Source organism: Phalaenopsis equestris, unplaced genomic scaffold (assembly GCF_001263595.1).
Source record: "Phalaenopsis equestris unplaced genomic scaffold, ASM126359v1 Scaffold001370, whole genome shotgun sequence".
NCBI classification, from domain to species: Eukaryota; Viridiplantae; Streptophyta; class Magnoliopsida; order Asparagales; family Orchidaceae; genus Phalaenopsis; species Phalaenopsis equestris.
In genome coordinates, this window is record NW_018165809.1 from 376964 (window position 1) to 398454 (window position 21491).

The 21491-nt window shown below is 37.6% G+C and overlaps 1 protein-coding gene across 1 annotated transcript in view; it reads right to left on the reverse strand.

The window, feature by feature from the left end:
- Positions 1-21491, reverse strand: part of LOC110034171 — a 112474-nt gene that overhangs the window by 12805 nt on the left and 78178 nt on the right. The window contains 2 exon segments of the mRNA XM_020738465.1: positions 8661-8911; positions 12872-13058. Of these exon segments, the coding sequence (XP_020594124.1) occupies positions 8661-8911; positions 12872-13058 (438 nt within the window).

The following is a 21491-nucleotide window of genomic DNA, read 5'->3' on the forward strand; positions in this document are numbered from 1 at the left end:
TTATTTAAACTTGTCGGCAAATAAAATGGTTTCGCAGACCCAAACGGACGTCATATCTTTCTTAGTTTATTTGATCGAGCTTCATCCTCAGGTCTTGTGTTTATTCTTCGGGGTAGATACAGGATTTGAGGTAGAGCGCTCTTTCATTTAAACTGTGAAAAATATGAGGTCAGTTTGATTTCATATTTTTCTAAAATTATATATATATATACGTAAATTAAAACGTCCTTCCGAAGCGGGCGATGAGATTTCAATTCCGGCTGCCGACAGCTTCTTACGGGCGACCCCCCCAAACTTTCTTTTAGTGCCGACACACCTTTACATGGAGCATTCATTACATCTTTAAACACTGTCTCTACGATGAGACATTTACGAAAGGGTATATCCAGACGTATGACATCAACTACGATGAGACATTTACACAAGTAGTAAAGATGACAACAGTCGGGACATTTGTCACTTTAGAGGTGAATGATGGATGGATTTTACATCAACTAGATGCGAAGAATGTTTTTCTTCATGGAGATCAGCTAGAAAAGGTGAACAAGGAGATACCCCAGGCTTAAACATGAACCGAATAGTGGACAAGGTAAGTAGATTGAGAAAGTCACTGTATGGATTAAAACAATCTTCTTGAGCTTGGTTTGATAGAATCAAGAAAGCAAAGATGGGCATGGGTTATCAACAAATCAATACTGATCACACAATATTCCTTCGATGACATGGTGGTCACATTACTGTTCTTATTGTGTATGTGGATGATATGATTGCCACTGGAGATGATGAGAGAGAGATACTCAGCTGAAGACAAGTTTGACAAAGAGTTTGAGGTGAAGGACCTGAGACAACTCAGATACTTCCTTAGAATTGATGTGGTTTGCAGAGCAGAAGGGATTGTTCTATCTCAGAGAAAGTATGCACTAGACTTGCTCAAAGAGACGGGCATATTGGGATGCAAGGCTTCAATTTCACCAATGTATCATAAGAGAAAGTTGAGCGTGAAGGCAGGAGAGTCGGTTGACCACGAGAGAAACCAGAAGTTGGTAGGTCGTGTCATCTAACTAAATCAAACTCATCCCAACATATCATTTGCACTAAGTGTCATGAGTCGCTACACACATGATCTGAGGAAGAATCACATGGATGTAGTACCTGAAGAGTGCACCAGGAAATGGGTTTGTTCTTCAAGAAGAATAGGCATGTAAGCATTGGGGGCTATTGTGAATCTGACCGGGCGAGTTGTATGGATGACAGGAAGTCCACATCGGGATGTTGCATGTTTGTGGGGGGCAACTTGGTAACTTGGAAGCAAAAAAAAAAAAACAGTCTGTAGTAGCGAGGTCAACAACTGAAGCAGATTATAGGGTCATGGTCTTTGGATTTATTGAGATGATGTGGCTGAGAGCCTCGCTGGTAGAGCTCAAAGTGGACCAAGGAGAAAAAATGAAGTTGTGGTGCGACAACAAGTCAACGATCAACATCGCTAACAACTTTGTGCAACTTGATAGAACCAAACATGTAGATATTGATAGGTTCTTCATCAAGGAAAAGATGAATAACAGTCTTCTGGAGCTAAGTCATGTAAACACTAGAGAGCAAGTGGTTAACGACCTCACTAAAGGACTTGGCTCATTAGATTTGTCTAGGTTGTGTGACAAGATGGGGTTAGCAGATATCTTTTGCCCATCTTGAGAAAAAATGTTGAGATTTGTATCTAATGTATGGTTCTATTTGTAAATAAAAGAAGTCAAGGAACTTATTTGTAAATGATGTAAGGCTCTATATAAGCTCAAATGTCAATGAAATGGGTAAGTTTTTTAGAGCAATCAATTCTTTAAAATGTTTATTTATCTGCACAATACATCGACCTAAAGATGTGCAAGGAAAGAACAGAGATTCAGTGATAACTTTCTTTTCAAGATGCATCTAATAATGAAAGACAGAAAATAGATGCACTAAGTATCCTAAACAACAATTACAACCCAACATGAAAATGATAAAAAAAAGGCAAAAAAACTCTTAAAAGGAGAAGAAGGCAGTATAAAGAGATGTATGCATACACAGAAACTAAAACAAAAGTTATCCTCAACCCCAATCTTTTGGTTCAACACCAGATAAAAGGAACTTGAAAATCCATAAGTTCTCCACATGCCCAGTTGACTATTCCCCTCAAATACCAGATAATCCACTGCATCACATCCCAATCATGCCTGACTTGATTGCACATTTACTTGCTGACCACTCTTACTGCATATATAATATCTGGTATGGTATAAATCATAGCATACATCAGGCTTTCAACAGCTAAAGAATACGAATTTCTCCCCATATGTGTTTGCTCTGGTTTAGTTTTGGTAATGGTCCCTTAGAAAGCTTAAAGTGACTACCTAAGGGGGTGCAGACTAGCTTTGTCTCACCCATGTTGAACCTCTGCAGAATCTTCTGAACATACTGTCTGAGACAATTTTAGCATACCTGCACTCTAGTCCCTACTAAATCTTATCCCGAGGATTTTTTTGGTTGTACTTGAATCCTTCGTCTCAAACTCACTTGATAATTGCTCCTTTAAGTCTCTGATTTTCTTCAAATTCGCCCTACAATCAATATGTCATCCACATAAAAAAGAATAATATATAACAATTATCAAAGTGTTTCATGAAGCAAGAGTGGTCTGTCTGACACTTCATGTACCTACTGTCTGACAAAAACCTGTTAAACCTCCTGTATCATTGTCTTGGAGCTTGCTTCAAGCCATAAAAAATCTTCTTCAACATGCAAACTAAATCTTCTTTCCTTGGAACATTGTAACCTTACAGTTGCACCATATATAATTCCTCCTTAAGATCTTCATGTAAGAAAGTAGCATTACATCCATCTGCTCCAAATGTGAATTTTTCCTTGCTACTAGACTCGACACAATCCTAACGGTTGTCATCTTCACCGCCAAAGAAAAACTTTTTGTATAATCGACCCTTACACTGAAAACCCTTCATAATAAGACTTGTCTTGCAGCGCCTGCTATCATGTGACTCTTCTTTCAGCCTGTAGACCCACTTGTTGTGCAGTGCGCTTTTGTCATCTAGTAACACTATCAAATCCCAAATTCGAATTGACTCTAAAAACAACATTTTTGCATCCATGACAAACTCTCACTCCCTTGAACCTTCAACTTGTGTGACCTCCTAAAAACACTCTGGTTTACCACCATCAATTAACAACAAATAGTATAATGAAGGAGAATACATTTGTACCGATCATATCACTCTACTGGACCTCCTTACTTCAGCAGTAGATAACTTAGAAACTTCCTATGCTTCAGCTGATTGAGCATTTTTCTATCTCCACCCTCTTGATTACCAATATCTTTTACCTCAACATACTTGAACACCTCATAAGTAACAGACGGACTGTCCCGAGTTCTGACATCTTCATTATACATCTCTATTTCATTGAATGTAATATCTCTGCTCCAGATGAATTTCTGATTCTGAACTTGTATCCAAATTCATCCGAGTCATATCCAATGAGGGTATCAAGCTTACATTGTATTAACATGTACATATGCAGAACACTCAAATACTTTTAAATGAGATAAATTTACCTCCTTGTCACTCCATACTTCTTCAAGTAAGCTTTCTTCCAAAGGTACTAATCACCACGATTAATCAGATAAATATCAATATTCACAGCTCCAGCCCAAAACTGTCTTGTCAAGCCTGCAGGCAGCCTCATGCTTCTGGCACGCTACATGATTATTCTATTCATGTGCTCACCACACTATCTGCTGTGGTATATTCCTGTACTTCTAATCACGACACTCGACCCCACTATCTGATATGAGATACTTCAATTTCAAGTCCTTTCATTTCAATCATACCCTTCCAATTCTTAAACACTTCAAGTACGCCAACTTTTTGTTTTAAGAAATAAACACATATCTTTCTGGTTTAATCGTCAATAAACATGACAAAGTAGCGGTAACATCCAATGAATTGAATTGGAGTAGGCCCCATGCATCAATATACACTACAATTTTTTTTACTTCACCACTAACCCACTTTTACAGAAAAAAACCTTCTTTCGCTTGCCATATATACAATCTTCACAGAATCCAAATATACTGATTTCAAACCTCGAAGTTTATTCTGTAAAAAATCGGAAATTCATACATTTCTCTCTCATATGACAAAACCAACTGTACCACAAACTTGCATCCACATTGGCTCCAGCCACATCAATGAAATATGGCATTTCATTGATCAAGTAAAGAGTGCCTTCAATGTTGTCCCGAGCCAACTCCATTGCCCCTTGATCACTTTTCACGAATCACCTGTGAAAGTAGTCATGAACTCTGATTTTGTTAGATGACTCATAGAATTAGGATTTCTTTTCATATTTAAAACATGATTAATTTTAGTAAGCGTCCAGACTATTTCATTTCACAACTTGATATCTACATCACTCTTTCCATTATATTACAGGCCTTATTGTCTCCCAGATAAACCCTTCCTAGATCACTCAGAGTGTTTTGAATGCCTTTTATTCTGGGCATGTGTGAAAAGAGACACTTAAATAAACTATCCGAAATTCAGTGCTGACTAAGAATAACACCAGAGAGTCACATTGAATTCAACTGTGAAGGTAGTTATAGAGATTTCCTTCCTGCCTTCTACCACCAGCTTTTTGTGGAGCTTTGCAGTCCTTGAAATGTCTGTTCATTTCGCAGTTTCAACATTCTTCTCTGTCATTTCCTCTGCTTGATCGAGACTTTACTTTCATGGATTTGAATGACTTTTGTCTGTATCCATGTCCAGATTCCTTTCCTCTGTTTTTCACATTCAACATAGCACTTGAAGATTCATCATTCGCTGACTTTATGCGAGTTTCTCATTCAACACTAAACCCACGATGTCATTGAAGTTCAACTTTATATTCCCAGAAGATTTACTCACCACCATGACCAAATTATCCAATTGTTCGAATAATGAATAAAATATCAACAGTGCCTTGACATCATCATCAAACTTGATCCTTCCAAGACAAATTTGATACAGTGTTGAAATTGTTCAAATGTTCAGCCATTGAACTATCTTCCACCATCTTTATGTTGAATACCCTATTCATAAAAAAAAGTTTATTTGAAGTAGAAAGTTTTACGTACATCTTTACCAGTGCCGCCATGAGATCTATCTTTATTTTCTCATTTACTATGTCGAATGCAATAGACAAAGAAAGTGATAAATGGATCGAACGTATTGTTGTTCAATCTAACACCTCTCATTCCTCTATAGTTATAGACTCAGGCTTCTTGGTGATTCCTTATATTGCCAAGTACAATTTTTTTCTGATACAGTAAATCATGCTCTTGCATCCTCCAGAACACGAAATTTGTCTCATTAAACTTCTCCACTTTGTACCTTGCTTCGTCGACCATTACTACCACTAAAATCAAACATTTTCTCTGATACCACTTTAATGGGATGATGGAAAACTTATACTTCTACTAGGGCTTCAATCCGATTGAAAATCAAAATCATACCTCAGAATAGGATCACACTAATTTGAGAAAATTAGAAAAAAATGTTCAAAAGGAAGCACAATAAAAATAATCCAAAAAAAACACTAAGATTTAACGTGGAAAAACTAAGAATGAAAAAAAACTACGGAGCCACATTGCTAAGAAATTTTTACTATGAAATTCAGAAAATTACAGAATATTCACTTAGATCTCCTCTCTACAATCAATGTAACTTACAAGACTTTGCTTTTAACCTTTCCTCCTGATCTTACAAGAGAAAAACACATTGAAATCCTCCTCTCTAACACTTCTCTGATTCACGAGAACCCTTTGTCAAAAAAACCACAAAAGAGAGATTAACTTCATCGCTTGGAACGAAGGCTTTAAACTGAATTGGAGAGCCAATTGCACATACAATGCTATTGTCGTGCTCTCTATAATCGGGTGTATAGTCGCTGGGATAGCAACTGTGATGCCAAAAAAATTTGATAAGTCGGGTGAAGTTTGACAACTTTTAAAGTACCCCAAATTTTGCATCCCTCAGAATTTAACCAAATTATTTTTATAAAATTTTACGCATGAAAATGATCAAGTCCATATGAAGCACTACAGAAAAATTATGAGTGGATTGTGAAATACAAAAGTTTGAAGTTATAAGTTTAATTAATTTAGTTAAACCCTCAATTATCCACAATCCCGTATCTGTCTCTTGTACACTGTTCCCAACAAACCTTCTTTCGTGTTTATCAAAAGTGGGATTGATCGAACGACCAAGAGCTTTTGAGACGGTCTATTTCCCCATCTCTCGAATTCTTCCTTACTGTGAGGGTTACGCTCGAGCCACTGTAGCAAGGGATGAACGAGCACACAAGGAAGCCGCGCACAATACAAGGTGTTGCAGTTGGCATTTCAATGTTCCGAAGCGAAAACGGTGAGTACAAATCTCTCTTTCATGCTATTCGAGACTTTTATGTCCTTTCTCTTATTTCTGTTTTAATATTTGCCTCGATTTTGTGCACTTTTTCATTTTTGGTAGCCGTCAAAGGCACCAACTCGTGTTAGAAGCGTCAAAAATGATTTGCAAGCTTCCGTAAGGGCACAAAATCAGTGAAGGAAAAGGGATATTTGAGGTGTTAGGAAGAGTTGAGGAGAAAACATGTGTATCAGAAGGGTGGATTTATGCCGAGAAAGCCATTTGAGGTATGTTTTGGATGAATAAGTTATTTTTTAGGTTAAATCACAATATGAACCCAAATTTCATAAATTCCTATAATGTCTATGATTTCTAGGTAGTTTCCATAAGGCGGCGAGCTCGAGACGAGTGTGTAATACTCATCGGAGGGCTGCTCCATCAAGTCAAGTGAAATAAACTTATGCTAATTTAAGAAAATTAATATTCTCTAGGTTTTATGTGATTATATATTTGACAATTTTTTATTTAGACTTCTTGTATATTATAGATGAATACATACTTGGAATGTATGGATGCTAGTTGATTTCGCTCACGATACATGTGATTTTGTTATGTCATGATACATATGACTATGTTTAGCAGGTATTCATTTGCTATGATTCATGTCTGTGATATATGAAATATCTATAAATGCATGCTAACAAGTATTATGTTTTAAGAAATATCACAAGAAATATTATGAGTATACAAATACAAGAGTGCTTAGATAGTTTATTTGGTCTTGGGGCAGAGTGACGACCCATGATATGACAACAAATAGAAATAGTTGAGACATACATTTATTAGTGACATTACTATGAAACAACATTTATGAAATAATATTACTATGATTAAATAAGATAAAAAGCTTATGACCATGCTTATGCACATGCTTTTTATTATACTTGTAATTTCACAACAGTCTTGACTTGATTTCTACAGTACCTGTTTTTTTTATGTTCTATATGACTCCAGCATGTTGTGACTTGTAAAGTTTCACATGAACATGCACGTTTCTTTTCCATGCATAAAATCTTATTTTAGCCTTGATTATTTTGCTGAGCTCATTCCTGTATTGTTGCTTTTTATGTAGGGGCAACGAGCACTAGGGTGTGTAGCCAGCTGTCATTTGTACAAATTTCGCACTATATAGTTTTGGGGAGCTTGTTCTGATGTTTGTGTGTATGTTTTATTTATATTGGATTCAGTAGCTATGTATAGTTTTCATGTTTTGATGATATGATTTACAATATTTCCAAGTATAAATATAAATGAATTATAAAATGCAGTGTATAATGTATATTTGTCGGAATTTTATTAGACTAATTAATCACTCATTAGGTCATAATTCTGCAAGTTAGTATTAGTGTTATTGAGATCTCAGTCTGGTCAAATTGTCTGTTTTTGTCGTACTTCAACCGAACCTTAAAAGAAAGGTCAGTTAACAGCGGCGCGAGGACACTTCAAACCTCAATGCGGATGTGTTGCTCCCTCTATCTAGGTGCGCTCCCCTGAAAGTGCCCTGTTGCTTGCCCATTTTCCTTGAGGCTGTGGCTACTCTTCCAGGCTCCACTCCTCGACAAAAACATAATGCAATGTGAAATTTTGGTAAATTTGAAATTCATCCTGTTCAAAACTAGTGCATTCTGATTTTATTGGATTTGGATTTTTCCAAATACATTACAAATTGCAATATGTTCTCATTGTTTCGCCACTCACTTGCCGCCACCACCCGTTACGCGCTGCATGAGTCGCAACCACTAGTTATCGCAATTGATTTTGTCGAGCTTGTACATTGGTTTTACTTTATACCAAACCAAACAACTTTATATTTTTCAAACACACTATATTTCAGTTACATTATATTCATTTTTCACTGCATTCTTTTTTCAGCAGCCCAAACAGCATAATTATTCCAAGAATGCGGCCTTGGGAAATAAGCCTACTTGGGCATTTTTTCATTACAGTTAACTGCTTTAGGAGGATGAAGCCTTGAGCAAGCAGACCATATTTCCAGCAATCTTAATCCTAATAACAAGGCAACCGTTTCAGTTAAATGATCCATGACAAGGATGTGTGAATGGGAAAGATAAATATGAACAGTTCTAACAGCCATAACCTAACTGGAGGAGGAAAATACTATTAAACAAGAAAAACAAGACTAATTAATGGTGAATAACTTCGAAGTACCTGTCAATAAGCCAAAGAACTCCATCTCTTACACCTACAATAACAAGAGGTCCAGCAGGACGTTTCTGTTCATGAGGGAAACGAGTTACAGCCACGGATACACCACCGCCTGCTACGGCAGCCTCACTTGCTTTTCTCTCCTCAATCTCTTTTTGAGTAACTGCGTCCTCTCCATCCATTTTGGACTGCTTGGGTAATGTAATGAATGGAGGTATTGAGGGAGCAAGTTGAAAGGATGCAAGCCGAACAGCCTAAAATTACAAAATCAAGATTCAAGCTTCAATTATGAAGAAAAAAATAGTACAACCGAAGAAGTCCTAAGTTCTATACATATGCATCTAACAAAAATTCTTTGAAATGCATTGCAGATTATGTTTCCCTAAATGACTGAAAAAAGTAGTCTCAAAATACTCATTCAGCTTGATGAGGCTAAATTCCGCAAAGAAAGTCCACACAGCAAAGTTGCTTTACATATAAGCAGTAATATAAACTTAGTAAAGTAGCAAATTTAACTTACAAATTAATCTGTATTGAAGAAAGTTATTGAGGTTAAACCCCAACAATGAAAAAATTCAAGAACTTTCATAATGAGTGTGATGCTCTTAAATCAAACAATACTCTTATAGGTCAACTTTGAAGATATATGATATCTATCATTAAAATTATTGTATTAAATATTTAGCGTCGGATTATTAATATATTCAAATTCTTATTTTGTTTTATGTGACATGACATGAATTTTATGATGTTTAAAGTGCAGTGAGTTGAAATTAATAAGAGTAAAATATACCTGTGATGAAGTCAGGGTAGTCCTTAGCTTCCTACTGCGAGAGAGCATATACTCTAGGCTAAATATTTTGCTTAGTCTGACTTGCATTTGGCATTGATCCTGAAGATTCAACTGCCATCTCTGAGCCTAGACAAAAATTGGTGGCACTTCTACTCTGCATTAGGAATCAACTGAGGTGCATACCTTAAGAGCATGGTGAATTTAACTTCATACTACATAATAGGTCAATCACTCTGCACCAACCGAATAAAAGTGTCTTGTACTTGCTTCCTAGCGGAGAGTGGTATGAACTAGTCTATAAAAGTGCCCACAAACTCATCCCATCGAATCATCCGACTGACTCTACCCCCATATTTCTCCTGTAACTGTCCTCGACACCATCTCTCTAGTTCTCCCTCTAATGCAAATGACCATCCTCTCCAAAAGACAAGACAATCCATTTAAGATCTTCTCCACCCTCAGTATCCATCTCTTCAGCATCCATCGGAGCTCCTCCAGAAAAAAGTGATCTCATATCCTGAAATAATTTCAATGAATTATCCATCTGACCTCCACTGGAATTGGTCTGTCTGAGAGTTCTTAATCAACTGCGTTACTGCAGTTATCATCTCAGTAAATGTATCTATAATTACAGTGATCTGTGGGGGTGTATCAACTTCTAAAGTATCAACTCTACTCCTTCCCTCCAATTTTCCATATTTTTGAAATAATGATAGAAAGATAATAATTAGGCACAATTTGAACCTTCACTAATATCACTTATAAATTAATTTAATCCTAAAAATGACTCTTTTAGATCATAATACAACCTAATTGCTCTAATATCACTTTTGTCACGACCAGTCTTATAGCTTGGAATTAACCAAGTCAGGAACAATAGTCAGATGATATTAACATTTAAAAAATTATCCACATAATTATAAAAATTCCAATTTATAATAGTCACTAAAATCCATAAAATGCAATAAAAATAAACATTTAGAAACATTAACATAACCTAAAAATTACATCATAAACCAGTACTGAACAGTATATCAATATCTGAAGAAAAAGTAAAAAGAAGATACAAACAAAACAAAACTAGTACCTAGCAACTATAGTCCTACTCTTGTAAATCAAATCTCTCCTACTAGATATATTAACCTAAAGTTTTTCTTCTCCTGAAAGAAAACATTAATTTCAACTTTAAGTCTGACTTAGTGAGTAATTATAATTTTTATATGCATTAAATTACGATGCTTATGCTATATAAAATTGCTAAAAGAAAATGTATAACAATATTTTATAAAAACTTCAGCTTTCATTTTAATTTTATTCATTCCCATTTCACTTAACATATTAATCATTTTAACCTTTATATTAGTCATAACAAGATTATCATCATACCTGAAAGTACCCTAAAAATGTACCCGAAGATACCCTCAAAATTCTGTAGGTACCATTAAGAAAATGTACTTGAGAATACCCTCGATTTGCACCCGAAGGTACGTCTTTCTTTTAACGTGCACGGGTGCATCGCATCTTCTGGTAGTACCATCTGAGGGTAATCGTATATGACTTAAAATTTATAGTTCATATCATATCAAATTAAAATTCTTTAAAATAGACATTCATGTTTGTTAATTTCCTCCCATTTTTTATATAATTTTAGAATTTCAAAATGCTAGGCATGAATTAAATGCTTGTTTTAAACCATTTAATAAAGCAATTTTGCATTTAATAAAACATTAATTAAATGCATAAAAGAAAAAAACACTCACACACACACAAATATATAATAGAATATTTTAATAAATAATATGATTAAATTTAAGCTTAAAATAATCAGTTGACTGATCTATCTCACGCAAGCTCAAAGCTCCCTCTTCCCACAGAATGAAAGCTTCTTCACTGCAGCCTTCAGTCGCGACTTCTCCACACAAACATGACACAAAGCTCTTCTTCTTCTTCCTTTAATCTCGAAATAACTCAACTCTAAAATCTTCCCCTATGGGCAGCAAAGTGCCAAGTGTGACCTCCTCTTAGGGAGCGGCTTCTTCCCGCCACTCTTCTTCCTCTACCTCTACTCAAGCACAACGCCAAATCTTCCTCTTCATTCAGTTTCGACGCAGTAAAATTTCACAGGTAAGGCATGACAAGCTTCAACTCCCCCCAGCCTTTTCTTCCCAAGCACGAGTCGACTGATCCGACAGGGCTCGTCGTTGCCTCCTACGCACGGAAACGTCGAAACTCCTACAGAAGCACATGATGACTTCTTCTTCTTCTTTCTCCTCTCCCACCCTCGGTTACGACAGTTTCTCCTCTCCAACTCGCTCGCACATTCCATGGTTCGAATGGTGTAATATGACTCTTAAGTCATAACCGAATATGTGCTTATCTTAGAGCCTATTCGAATTATTATTATTACTACTAAATATTTATCTATTTATTTATTTTATTTCTTTTATTACAACAATGAATAACACTACAAGAGAAAGGAGCTTCAACTAGAACCCAGGCACAAAAAACAATAAAGAAAAAAACCACAAATTTCCCTCCTGCAAACAAGCAAAATAAACATTCATTCAGCAATATAAAGTAAAACATATATCCCTCTTATCTAAAAAAATGACTGTGATATAAGAACAACAAGCAAGTAAGAGAAATTGGCGCTGCTATACTTAAAAGAAAGATCAAAGATCACTAAGAAGTTCAAACCAAAGAGTTAAGATAATCAGAGTTCATTCCTTAACGATATAAGATAGAAATGTGGTTAATCATAATACTGACTCTTTCTTTACATAAAATTGGGGTAATGTGCTATTTCTGAACACCCATTAGTCTGTACTCACAACAATGCAACCTTTGATGGGTAAAAAAAAGTTGGGTATTTGTATCTTTGGAAGCTAAGTAAAAGCTCATTTGCTGATGTTTCCTCATATGAATCTCGTCTCCAGCTACAATGGATTTCAATTATGAGATAAATATTTGCTTATTTGACTCCATTCATCAATGACCAGAAATCCTCAAGATTAATGTACATCAGTATGAGAACTGTACTGATACTGGCATTACCTTTGTTGGGGCAACCACTCATCATCCTTTCAAAACCAAAATTTAGCTATTCAGTTAACATGCATGAAGAAATAGACTTTTTTTCTTGACTGTAGCGCAAAAGAAAAAAGATCCTCCAAAGTTGAAAACACCATAAACCAATCCAACACAGGAATAAAATCAACAACCAACTACATGTAAACAAAAACAAACTATTCATAAGAATTTCTAGGATTCAATCAGCTACAAATAATAGGAAAATATGAATTTCTAGGATTTCAATTAGCTACAAAAAATAGGAAAAGTACAAGGTACGCGGTCGAAGGATAATGTAAAATCAACATTGAACAAGAGCAATTTTGTTACTGATATAACTGGCAAATATTACCTGAAGCATTGGAGGCCTCAATGACACCCTTTCATTAGTAGCAACTTCTGAGCTTTCAACAGTAATGAGTGCCAACTCACCATGCTCACCAAAAGCTCTACTTTGGGCTTCTTTGGCTTTCATTTCTTCTTTTCTCCTTCTAGTTTCAAGATCAATAGGTGCAACACCAGCATCAACAAACACACACCTGAAGCATATTTGAATATAGATTTAGAAAACCTAACAGCAGTAAAACCTCAAAAGGCACTCTCAGGGAATTTATTAAACCGTAAACCTCAGAAAAAACAAAAAATATATAATGCATGTTAAGCAGGCACAAAAAGTATACACTTTAATAAACCGCAATTAATTAATGAAGTAAATTGCGATTATAAATATATATATATATATATATATATATGTATATATATTAAAAAGCAACTTCAATGATGTAAAAGGGAAGATACAAAGGTTTTAGTGAGTGGGTACAAAGAGCCCACTCATAGGGAATACAACTCACTCAAAAAGAGATTTTAAAATACTCGTATACAAAAAAAAAACCCGAAATACTCCTATTCATGGTGGGTGGATTCAACACTTCTCCTCCCCTTGGTTCTAGGGAGAGATTCCAACACCAACTGAGAAGTAAGCTTCTGCCCGAAACTATCAAACCATCATCTCGAAAATTCTTGAGCTCTAGCATCCCTTTTTATTTCTTCCTAGATTTGTAAACTTCACATTCATCTGCCAGTGTTTGTCCCATCTGATCTATTTGTGAATCTTCAATGGAGAACTCACCCTGGGGCAATGTCTCCTCATCCACTACCAACTGAGGTTCTACATGAGGTATAATAAGTGAGCAATCCCCTTCAAGAACAAAAGGAGCAAGAGGATCCTTTATAGGTGAAGTGGTCCCCCCGGGGCAATTAAACTAGACACTGACTCCTGTCTTGTGGTAATTTCCTCCACAGTTAGAGTAGATGTGTCCAGAGCAGTGAGGTTAGACACATCCTTATGCAGTTCAACTTTAGGTTTCAAGTTAGGGTGGAGCCAGTGACATTTGTCAAGGGTATGCCCAAACATCTTACAATGGGTACAATAAAATGGTCTATGTTCCATGATAATTTGTTGTCAATATTCATTATGTGTTGTGCTCAGCTAGACTTCTGTAATATCAGGTAAAGTGATATTTCTTTCCACAAATATTCTAGCAACAGAAGGCTTAATTAGATTGAAAGTAGGTAGATCTAGCTTCAAAGGATTCCCAAGTATGACCACAATAGAGAAGAGAAACTAATGATTAAATAGATGTAGCTTGAAACCAGATAAACTAAATCATACTGGTACAGTGTGAGGTTCATGGTTTGGGTCAAAATCAGGAGACCACTTGAGCAACTTTACTGATTTTCTTGTAATATTAAGATATTTCCTAAAGAAAATTCGAGCGCAGTCTTCAACCGTGGTTAACTGAATCAACACATGCCTCCCATCAAGAAGTCTCACTTTTCACTTTCCTACTAGTTTGAGCTTCAAAACTCTTTCTGATAACTTCAATTGAGGGATGCCTCAACTAAAATTTTTCGATAAGAGTGAACTTGCATTTCTCAGCCAAAATTTAAAAGAGAGCTGCTTTCCCACCCTTCACACTCGTCTTCTTAACAAAGGGACAGTCACTTGTACCATCACAACATTCCTTATAACTCGACGGGTAGACAACAACCGACTCCACCAAATGGTTACCCAACATGTGGGCGAAGGAGGCTTCTCTGGGTTCAGCCGAAGAAGGAGGGAGTGCGCCCATCGAAGCAAGGAAAGAGGAAGGCCGAAACCAGAACCCGGTACGATGCTCTGATAGTAGCTGAGAGACGAGAACGCAATAGGCGAAAGCAGATGAAGCAGAAGACGCGAAGACGGAAGCTGAGAGACGCGAACGCAGTAGGAGAATGTCACAACAGACGAAGAAGAAGACGCGAAGACTCGAGACGACGAAAGCTCGATGTTGAAGCAGACGAAGCTGAAGACGCGAAACGACAGAAGCTAAGAGACGACGAGTGCAGTAAGCGAAGGTCGAAGCAGAGGAGATGAGGTGCGAGCCCCTTTTCCTTCAAGCGCGACTGAATCAAAGAAGCAGACATTGGAAATCACCATCAGACGAAACCCTAGCAGAGCAGATGATGGAAATTGCCATCATATATAGATATGGAGCTGCGTACCTCGACCTGTTGGTTGGCATCCACGGCATGAGACCCCTCAGGACGAGGGTTCGAATCCCCTCTGACGCAGTTGCCTTAAGAAGGTAGTACTCAACACATTAGCGGTGGTTGTAGGCTCGAATAATAGCCTATAGCCATTCCTTTATTTTTATTTTTTTTTGAGAAAGCCTAAGGGCTAATATATTAAAAAAAAGAAAGATACAGATAAATTGTATTAGAGGGGCCAAGCATGACACCCCACCCATATGGTAAACACCACATACAAATGGTTCCAAAAAAAGAAAATACAAAAAAATACATGAGCCCAAAAAACCAAAAGTGTCATTTCTTTATATTTATATATATAATATATATAAAGCTCAAGGGCAAATATATTAGAAAGGAAAGGTACAAAGAAGTGAGATGTGAGGGCCCACACGGGAACCCAAAGCACCCGGTATATAACAGACACCAAGGTCCCAAAAAAGTACATGCAAACCCAAAAGCAAATTAAAACCTAGAGAAGTAAACTTTACTCCAAAAGTCTCCAAATGCTCGGCGAGTCAAACATAAAAGAGCGTGAGAAATGACCCAATGTATCCTTACCTCTTACCTCTGGTTCTAGGTAAAGAGTCAGCTAACAAATGGTTAAGTCTACCGCCATTACCCGAGATAACGAAGGTATCATCCGTTAATGTCCTGACTTCCAGTAGACCTCTATTCTTCTTCTTCCTGGATATGTAAACCTTCTATTCCTCATCTGAAGACCGGCTCATTTGATTAATGTCATGGTCCAAGGATTGTCAGGCATGTGTATGTTGTTGCACATCAAGCGACCCTTAAGCCTGAATGATAGTAACAACTTGCTTGATCTGATGAGGTGGCAGGGCCGCAGCAGAGAGCTCACGTAAGGTAGAATGTTGAACTTGTAGTTGGCGCATACCTACCGCTGGACACTCCACCACGAGATTGTCAACCGTTACATCAATGATAGGTTCTAGAGTAGGTAAAGTATGACAAGTCTCCTCTGCCACCACCGACAGAGGTTCTACAGGAGGAATCAAAGGGCCTACATCTTGAGCATTATGTGGTGATTGAGTAGTTGAAAGATTGCCCACGGGGGTAGTGAAACCTACAACAACAGCGGCCCGTGGACCAAATGGTACGGTTACCACAGTGTGAGTGGGGTCAGAGGTATCCTTGTGATGAACAAGAGGATTAGGAGGGGATCTTTAAATCTGGCTGAGCGCTTCATTTTTTTGGTTTTAGATGGGGGTGTAGGTGGTGACATTGCGAATTAGAGTTACCCAACATACAACAGTGAGAGCAAAACATAGGGAAAAACTCAATAACAATTCTTTGTCAATATCCTTGGTGTTGTGAGCCTAATCAAATTTCCTCAAGAGCGATTAATGCGATGTCCCTTTCAACAAGCACCCTAGTTTCTGAAGAACGTGAAATATTAAAAGTAGGAATGCCTATTTTAAGTGACTTACCATAAACTGAAGCAATAGAGTACAATACTTCTTGAGGCGAATCCAGACCGGTATGGTTGGTAGTTTTATCTGTGGGTCAAAATCCAGTCCATTTCAAAATTTCCATTGCCTTATTATCAATCAAAACTAGTTTTCTAGCAAATAAGTGTGTGTAATCTTCTTCATTTTTAAGTTGAATAAGGATATGCCGCCTATCTAAAAGTCGAATTTTCCACTTCCTAACAAGAAGCATAAGATCAAATTCTTTACGAATCAACTCCATTTTGGGATGACCATAAAGAAATTTCCCGACTAAATTCGGACGACATGAGGAAGCAAACTAATAACATTCAGCTTCAGTAAAGATGGTTGACTTCTCATTCTTTCTACAAGCTTTCTTGAGGTAACAGAACTCGTCGTCCTCCAGCAGCGCAAAAGAATGCGGGAACAAACACGATTTAGGAGTACCTGAGACGTGAACAATAGCAAGGGCGGCAACATAAGTTCTACCTGAAGCCATCACCGGTGAAAAGAGGCGAGGCATTAGGAGCAGTGGAGAAGGCAATCGAGGTTAGGGCAACAACAGCATGACGAAAGAATGAAGCAGATGGAGGGTTTTGGGTTGTAGCGGGAAGGATGGGCATTTGGGTTATAGCAGAAAGGAGGAAGGGCATTTGGGGTTGTTGCAAGGAGGGGCGTTACGGGTATAGCAGGGAGGGGCAGATAAGAAGCGTTGCTTGTGGTTGGAGACAAGTAAAAAACTGGCGACAAAGAGAATGCCTGGAATTGGCGGCTAGATGTGAGCAGCTGTGGGAAAAGATGATGGCGGCAAGGGCAAGGTCCAGAACTGGCGTCTGGATGCGGAATGCTGTGGAAAAAGATGCTGGTGGCAAAGGCAAGATGCGGAAAAGGCTGTTGGCGGCTAGGAGCATGGGGGTGCAAAGAAAACCAACAAGCGGCAATGAGAGAAGAGGGAGGTGGATGTTTGAGAAGATAAATCACCATCGGGGAGGGATACAACCGAAGTACCACCATAACTATCAGATACAGCGCTCGAGGGAGGAAATAGAACGTTGGCGACTGTCCTCATAAATTGAAATAAAAAAATAATAAAACAAAACCCTAAGACATAAAAACACATATAAATAGAAGAGCAAGCAGGAAACGAAAACAGGAAGGGGGATAATTCCCGCCCAATGAAAAGAGGGAGGGCCAGTCCAGCTTTATGCTAGACTGAACCTTCTCCTGTTGAACAGGTTGGGACCGATTCGGCGTTAAGCCCCAGGTCAGTCTGTCGAGTTTGGTAGAGCTTTGACATCATTCGTTGAAGCTTCTGGCTCATCCTCAAGCATGTCAATCAAGTAGACGTCATTCCAAAGCACATTCAGATAAAAGAGATAATCGTCCACGTTTGGCACAACCTAAACTGCAATTGTAGATAGCGAGTATTCCCATGAATCAGGCATAGCGTTATCCCAGTTTTAACCTACTTCCACTCCTCGTACCCAACATGGTGCAACTGATAAATTAGTATGTGAGGAGAAATTCACTTTGCAGTGAAATCTGTGGCACACTACCACTCTCACTAGCTCCCTTCAGGAGAGACCTCTTCACTAATAGGAGATAGATTCCATTGAAGAATTTCTATCCTCATCAAGCTTCTCGGGCCCATTACCAAGTTGAGATTCATCTTTTCTGTATGACCATGTGACGATATGTATCATTTCGAACAAAAAATAATCTTTGAATAACTCCACGTAATATTTCCGACATTGTACAAAATGACTCACTTCTGACATGTTGGACCTCCATCTGTACGTATAACTCAGGAATGAGTCTATACATTTGAAAATTCTGTCTCTCTTAAATGTGGTGGCCTTGTATTTGATGTAGACTCCTCCAACTCACGACCCTTTTGGACATCCAAGGTCAATTTTGTTGATGCTTCTCTCAACGTTCGCAAGACGGTGACTCGAGGCACCACAATTTTATGCCCTACATGAACGCATATTATATTGAGACACTACCTTCCAGAACGGCTACTGTTACCTAAGTTGAAACCTCTAACCCGGAGTTAATCGGAATTGGTGGTGTCCCTTTCTTGTTGGCTGACAATTGAGAATCCTCTCTGAAGTACTCTACCAAATCACCATTTATCTCTTCAACTGAAAGTGAGTACTCCTCTCTTATGTCCTCACCACCTTCAATGTCTGCGATGTGTTTACCCAAATTTTTTATGACACCTTGCTAGGTGGAGCAAATCGCCTTCTGATTGGACAAGTCTAAATCCGTGGCACTTGCAACACTTCCTGCCTGTGAAAAATTTAAGGATGTGAATTGGATTCACCTGTTCACCACTCTAAATCAGTTCATCCTGTGACGAGGTCGCCTTGAGTGTTATCTTGGGTGTCCTCTGGCTAAAATATTCTGAGGTTGGTTGCTTAGTGATGTGGACTCTCCACATCTAAGGCTAGAGTCTACACCTTTTGTATGTAGTAAGCTGGTACTTGGTATCCTACTTCATCTTCAGATTCTCTCGTTCTCCCCTTCAATTCTCCCAATCACAGTCGATGGTAACTTCTCATTGCATTTCATCCTCAATATCTGCAAGCCTCCGCTGAAATTAGCAGATCTCTCACTTTATCTCCTCCTGAGTAGGCTCGGACATGTATCTCCTCAGTGACATGACTAAGGTTAGGGTTGAGCAATGAGAGTAAAAATAGTTGGTTTAAGGTTGTTGAATTTAAAAATCAACAAGGGGGAATTAGGGTTAAGGATATGTGATATTGGAAGGGGTATTTGTGTCACAACCCGGCCCAGTGAGCTTGGAATTACCAAGGCGGGAACTGACGGTAAAACTATCTAAAAATTTCATTTCTTAACATAAAATAAAATTCAATGCAAGTCATTCTAATTAAAAACTTATATGTATAATAGATTGTTCTTTTTTACACATTTACATTCAACAGAAAATAAATTCAATTGTAATATATATCAACTCGCGCTCCACAGTGTCTGGACACGTACTCCCTAGATCAATCTAATCTAAAACTGATTTTTCTATAAAAATATTAGTAATTATGGTTCAAGTTAAAACTACTTAGTGGGTAAATATTTCTAAATTATAATAATTCTTATTTTTAAAATATTTTTGTAAAACTACGACAATAATAAAAGTCGTGTCATAAAAGAGAGTAGCAAATAAAATAGATTTCATTCCTTTCATTTATTTATTTCACTTTTCATAATTAGAAGTCACCATCTAAACGTATGCCATATAAAAATATACGTTTAACCATTTTCAACCCACCATAAAGGTAGGCAATCATTTCCATTTCCATTTCCATTACAATTTCGTGCACAAGTACAAAGCATTCATCTGCCAGTACCATCCAAGAGTGACTATCATTAGACATTTAAAAAGAAAAATGTACTTTTGCATTTAAAAAAAAACTAGAAAACAGTAAAAACATGCGTAAATAAACAAAACTACTTAAAAAAAAAACATATTACCCCCCTTAACAATATCCTGTGCTATCCTTTCCTCTGATAAATCTAATCCTTTTCTGAAACTATAATAACATATTAGGATTGATTAGTTGTTAATAAAACATCATATATAATTCATTTAAATCAATTTTTTACCATTTCTCAAGAATTCAAATCTACCAATTAGATATTTTCATTTGTCCTTTTTATCAAATTATATTATTATTTATTGCTAATCAATATAACTAATTTTTTTAAGTACTCATACTTTTAACACTACTAATTTATAATTTAGTTAAACACATCCTAAGGCAATTAATAAGATTTCTTAAATCTTATTTTGTAATTTAACACAAATTAATGAAGCAAAAAAAAATTAAAATAAATTTAGCATTTATACCTAAAATTTATCTCTTTAACAAAATTTTGTATTGCTTAATTGTTTTCGCCAATCACCATTTAATTGTCTGCCCTGCCCTAATCTCGTTGAACCGAACAATAAGGCTTGGTTGAGCCTACCTTTGCACGCAAAGCTACTCTCGCACAAAAGCTCCCGTACGCAAAACTCTCGTCGTCCTTTTCCTTCCTCCCCAAGCTCTTGGTCGAGCATCAAACTAATCGCATGCTCCTTCCCTTCTCCTCTGCGAGCAACACAACAAGGATCTTGTCGCCTCCTTCCTCCTCTAGCACTCGTGTAAGGCACAGAAGCTCTCCCCTCCTCTTCTTAGCTTGGATAGGTAGCTTGAGCCCTCTGGCTTCTCCTTCCTCTTCTGCGACTCGGTTAGGGCACGAATGCCTCACCCTCCTCTTCTTCACTCAAGTAGGTCCATTCGAGTCCTCCAGATATCCAATCAGGCCTCTCCTTCCTCCTTTCATCTATTCCTCACGACCCTCAATAGAGTTGTTCGAGCTATCTCTACCTCCTTGCCCTTCTTCTTTTACATCACTCTCTCGATCTCTCACGCACCGACTGTCTCTCTTGCTTTCCCTCTCGTTCGTTTCCTATATTGAGTTCGAATGCGGGGTCAAAAGGATAGCTATAAATTTGACTCTCCCATGAGCGTTGAGCTCCTCATTCGAATGACACCTGCACAGCAGGTGCCATGAAACGTGGAAATGTTTTTTTTAATCCAAATAATTTTTTTATATATTCTTATTATTACAACCTTCTCTCCTGATAAAAATTTCGTCCTCAAAATTTTAAGTATCAGAATGTAGTCAGTACGTACCTTAACTAAAAAGGTGTGGATATCTTTCCCTTATTTCTGATTCTTTCTCCCAAGTAACATCTTTTTCAGTCTCTTGCTTCCATGCTATACAAACAAAATGAATCTCTATACTCCTGAGCTGTTTCACATGGAAAGGGATCGCATGTGGGAACATAGGATAAAGTCGTTCGCTTCTGTGCCCTACAGTTTGCATCACAACCATTTGCTTCTGCGCCCGACGCATGCGGCATTCTACGGCGTCGTCTCGCCGCGGTTC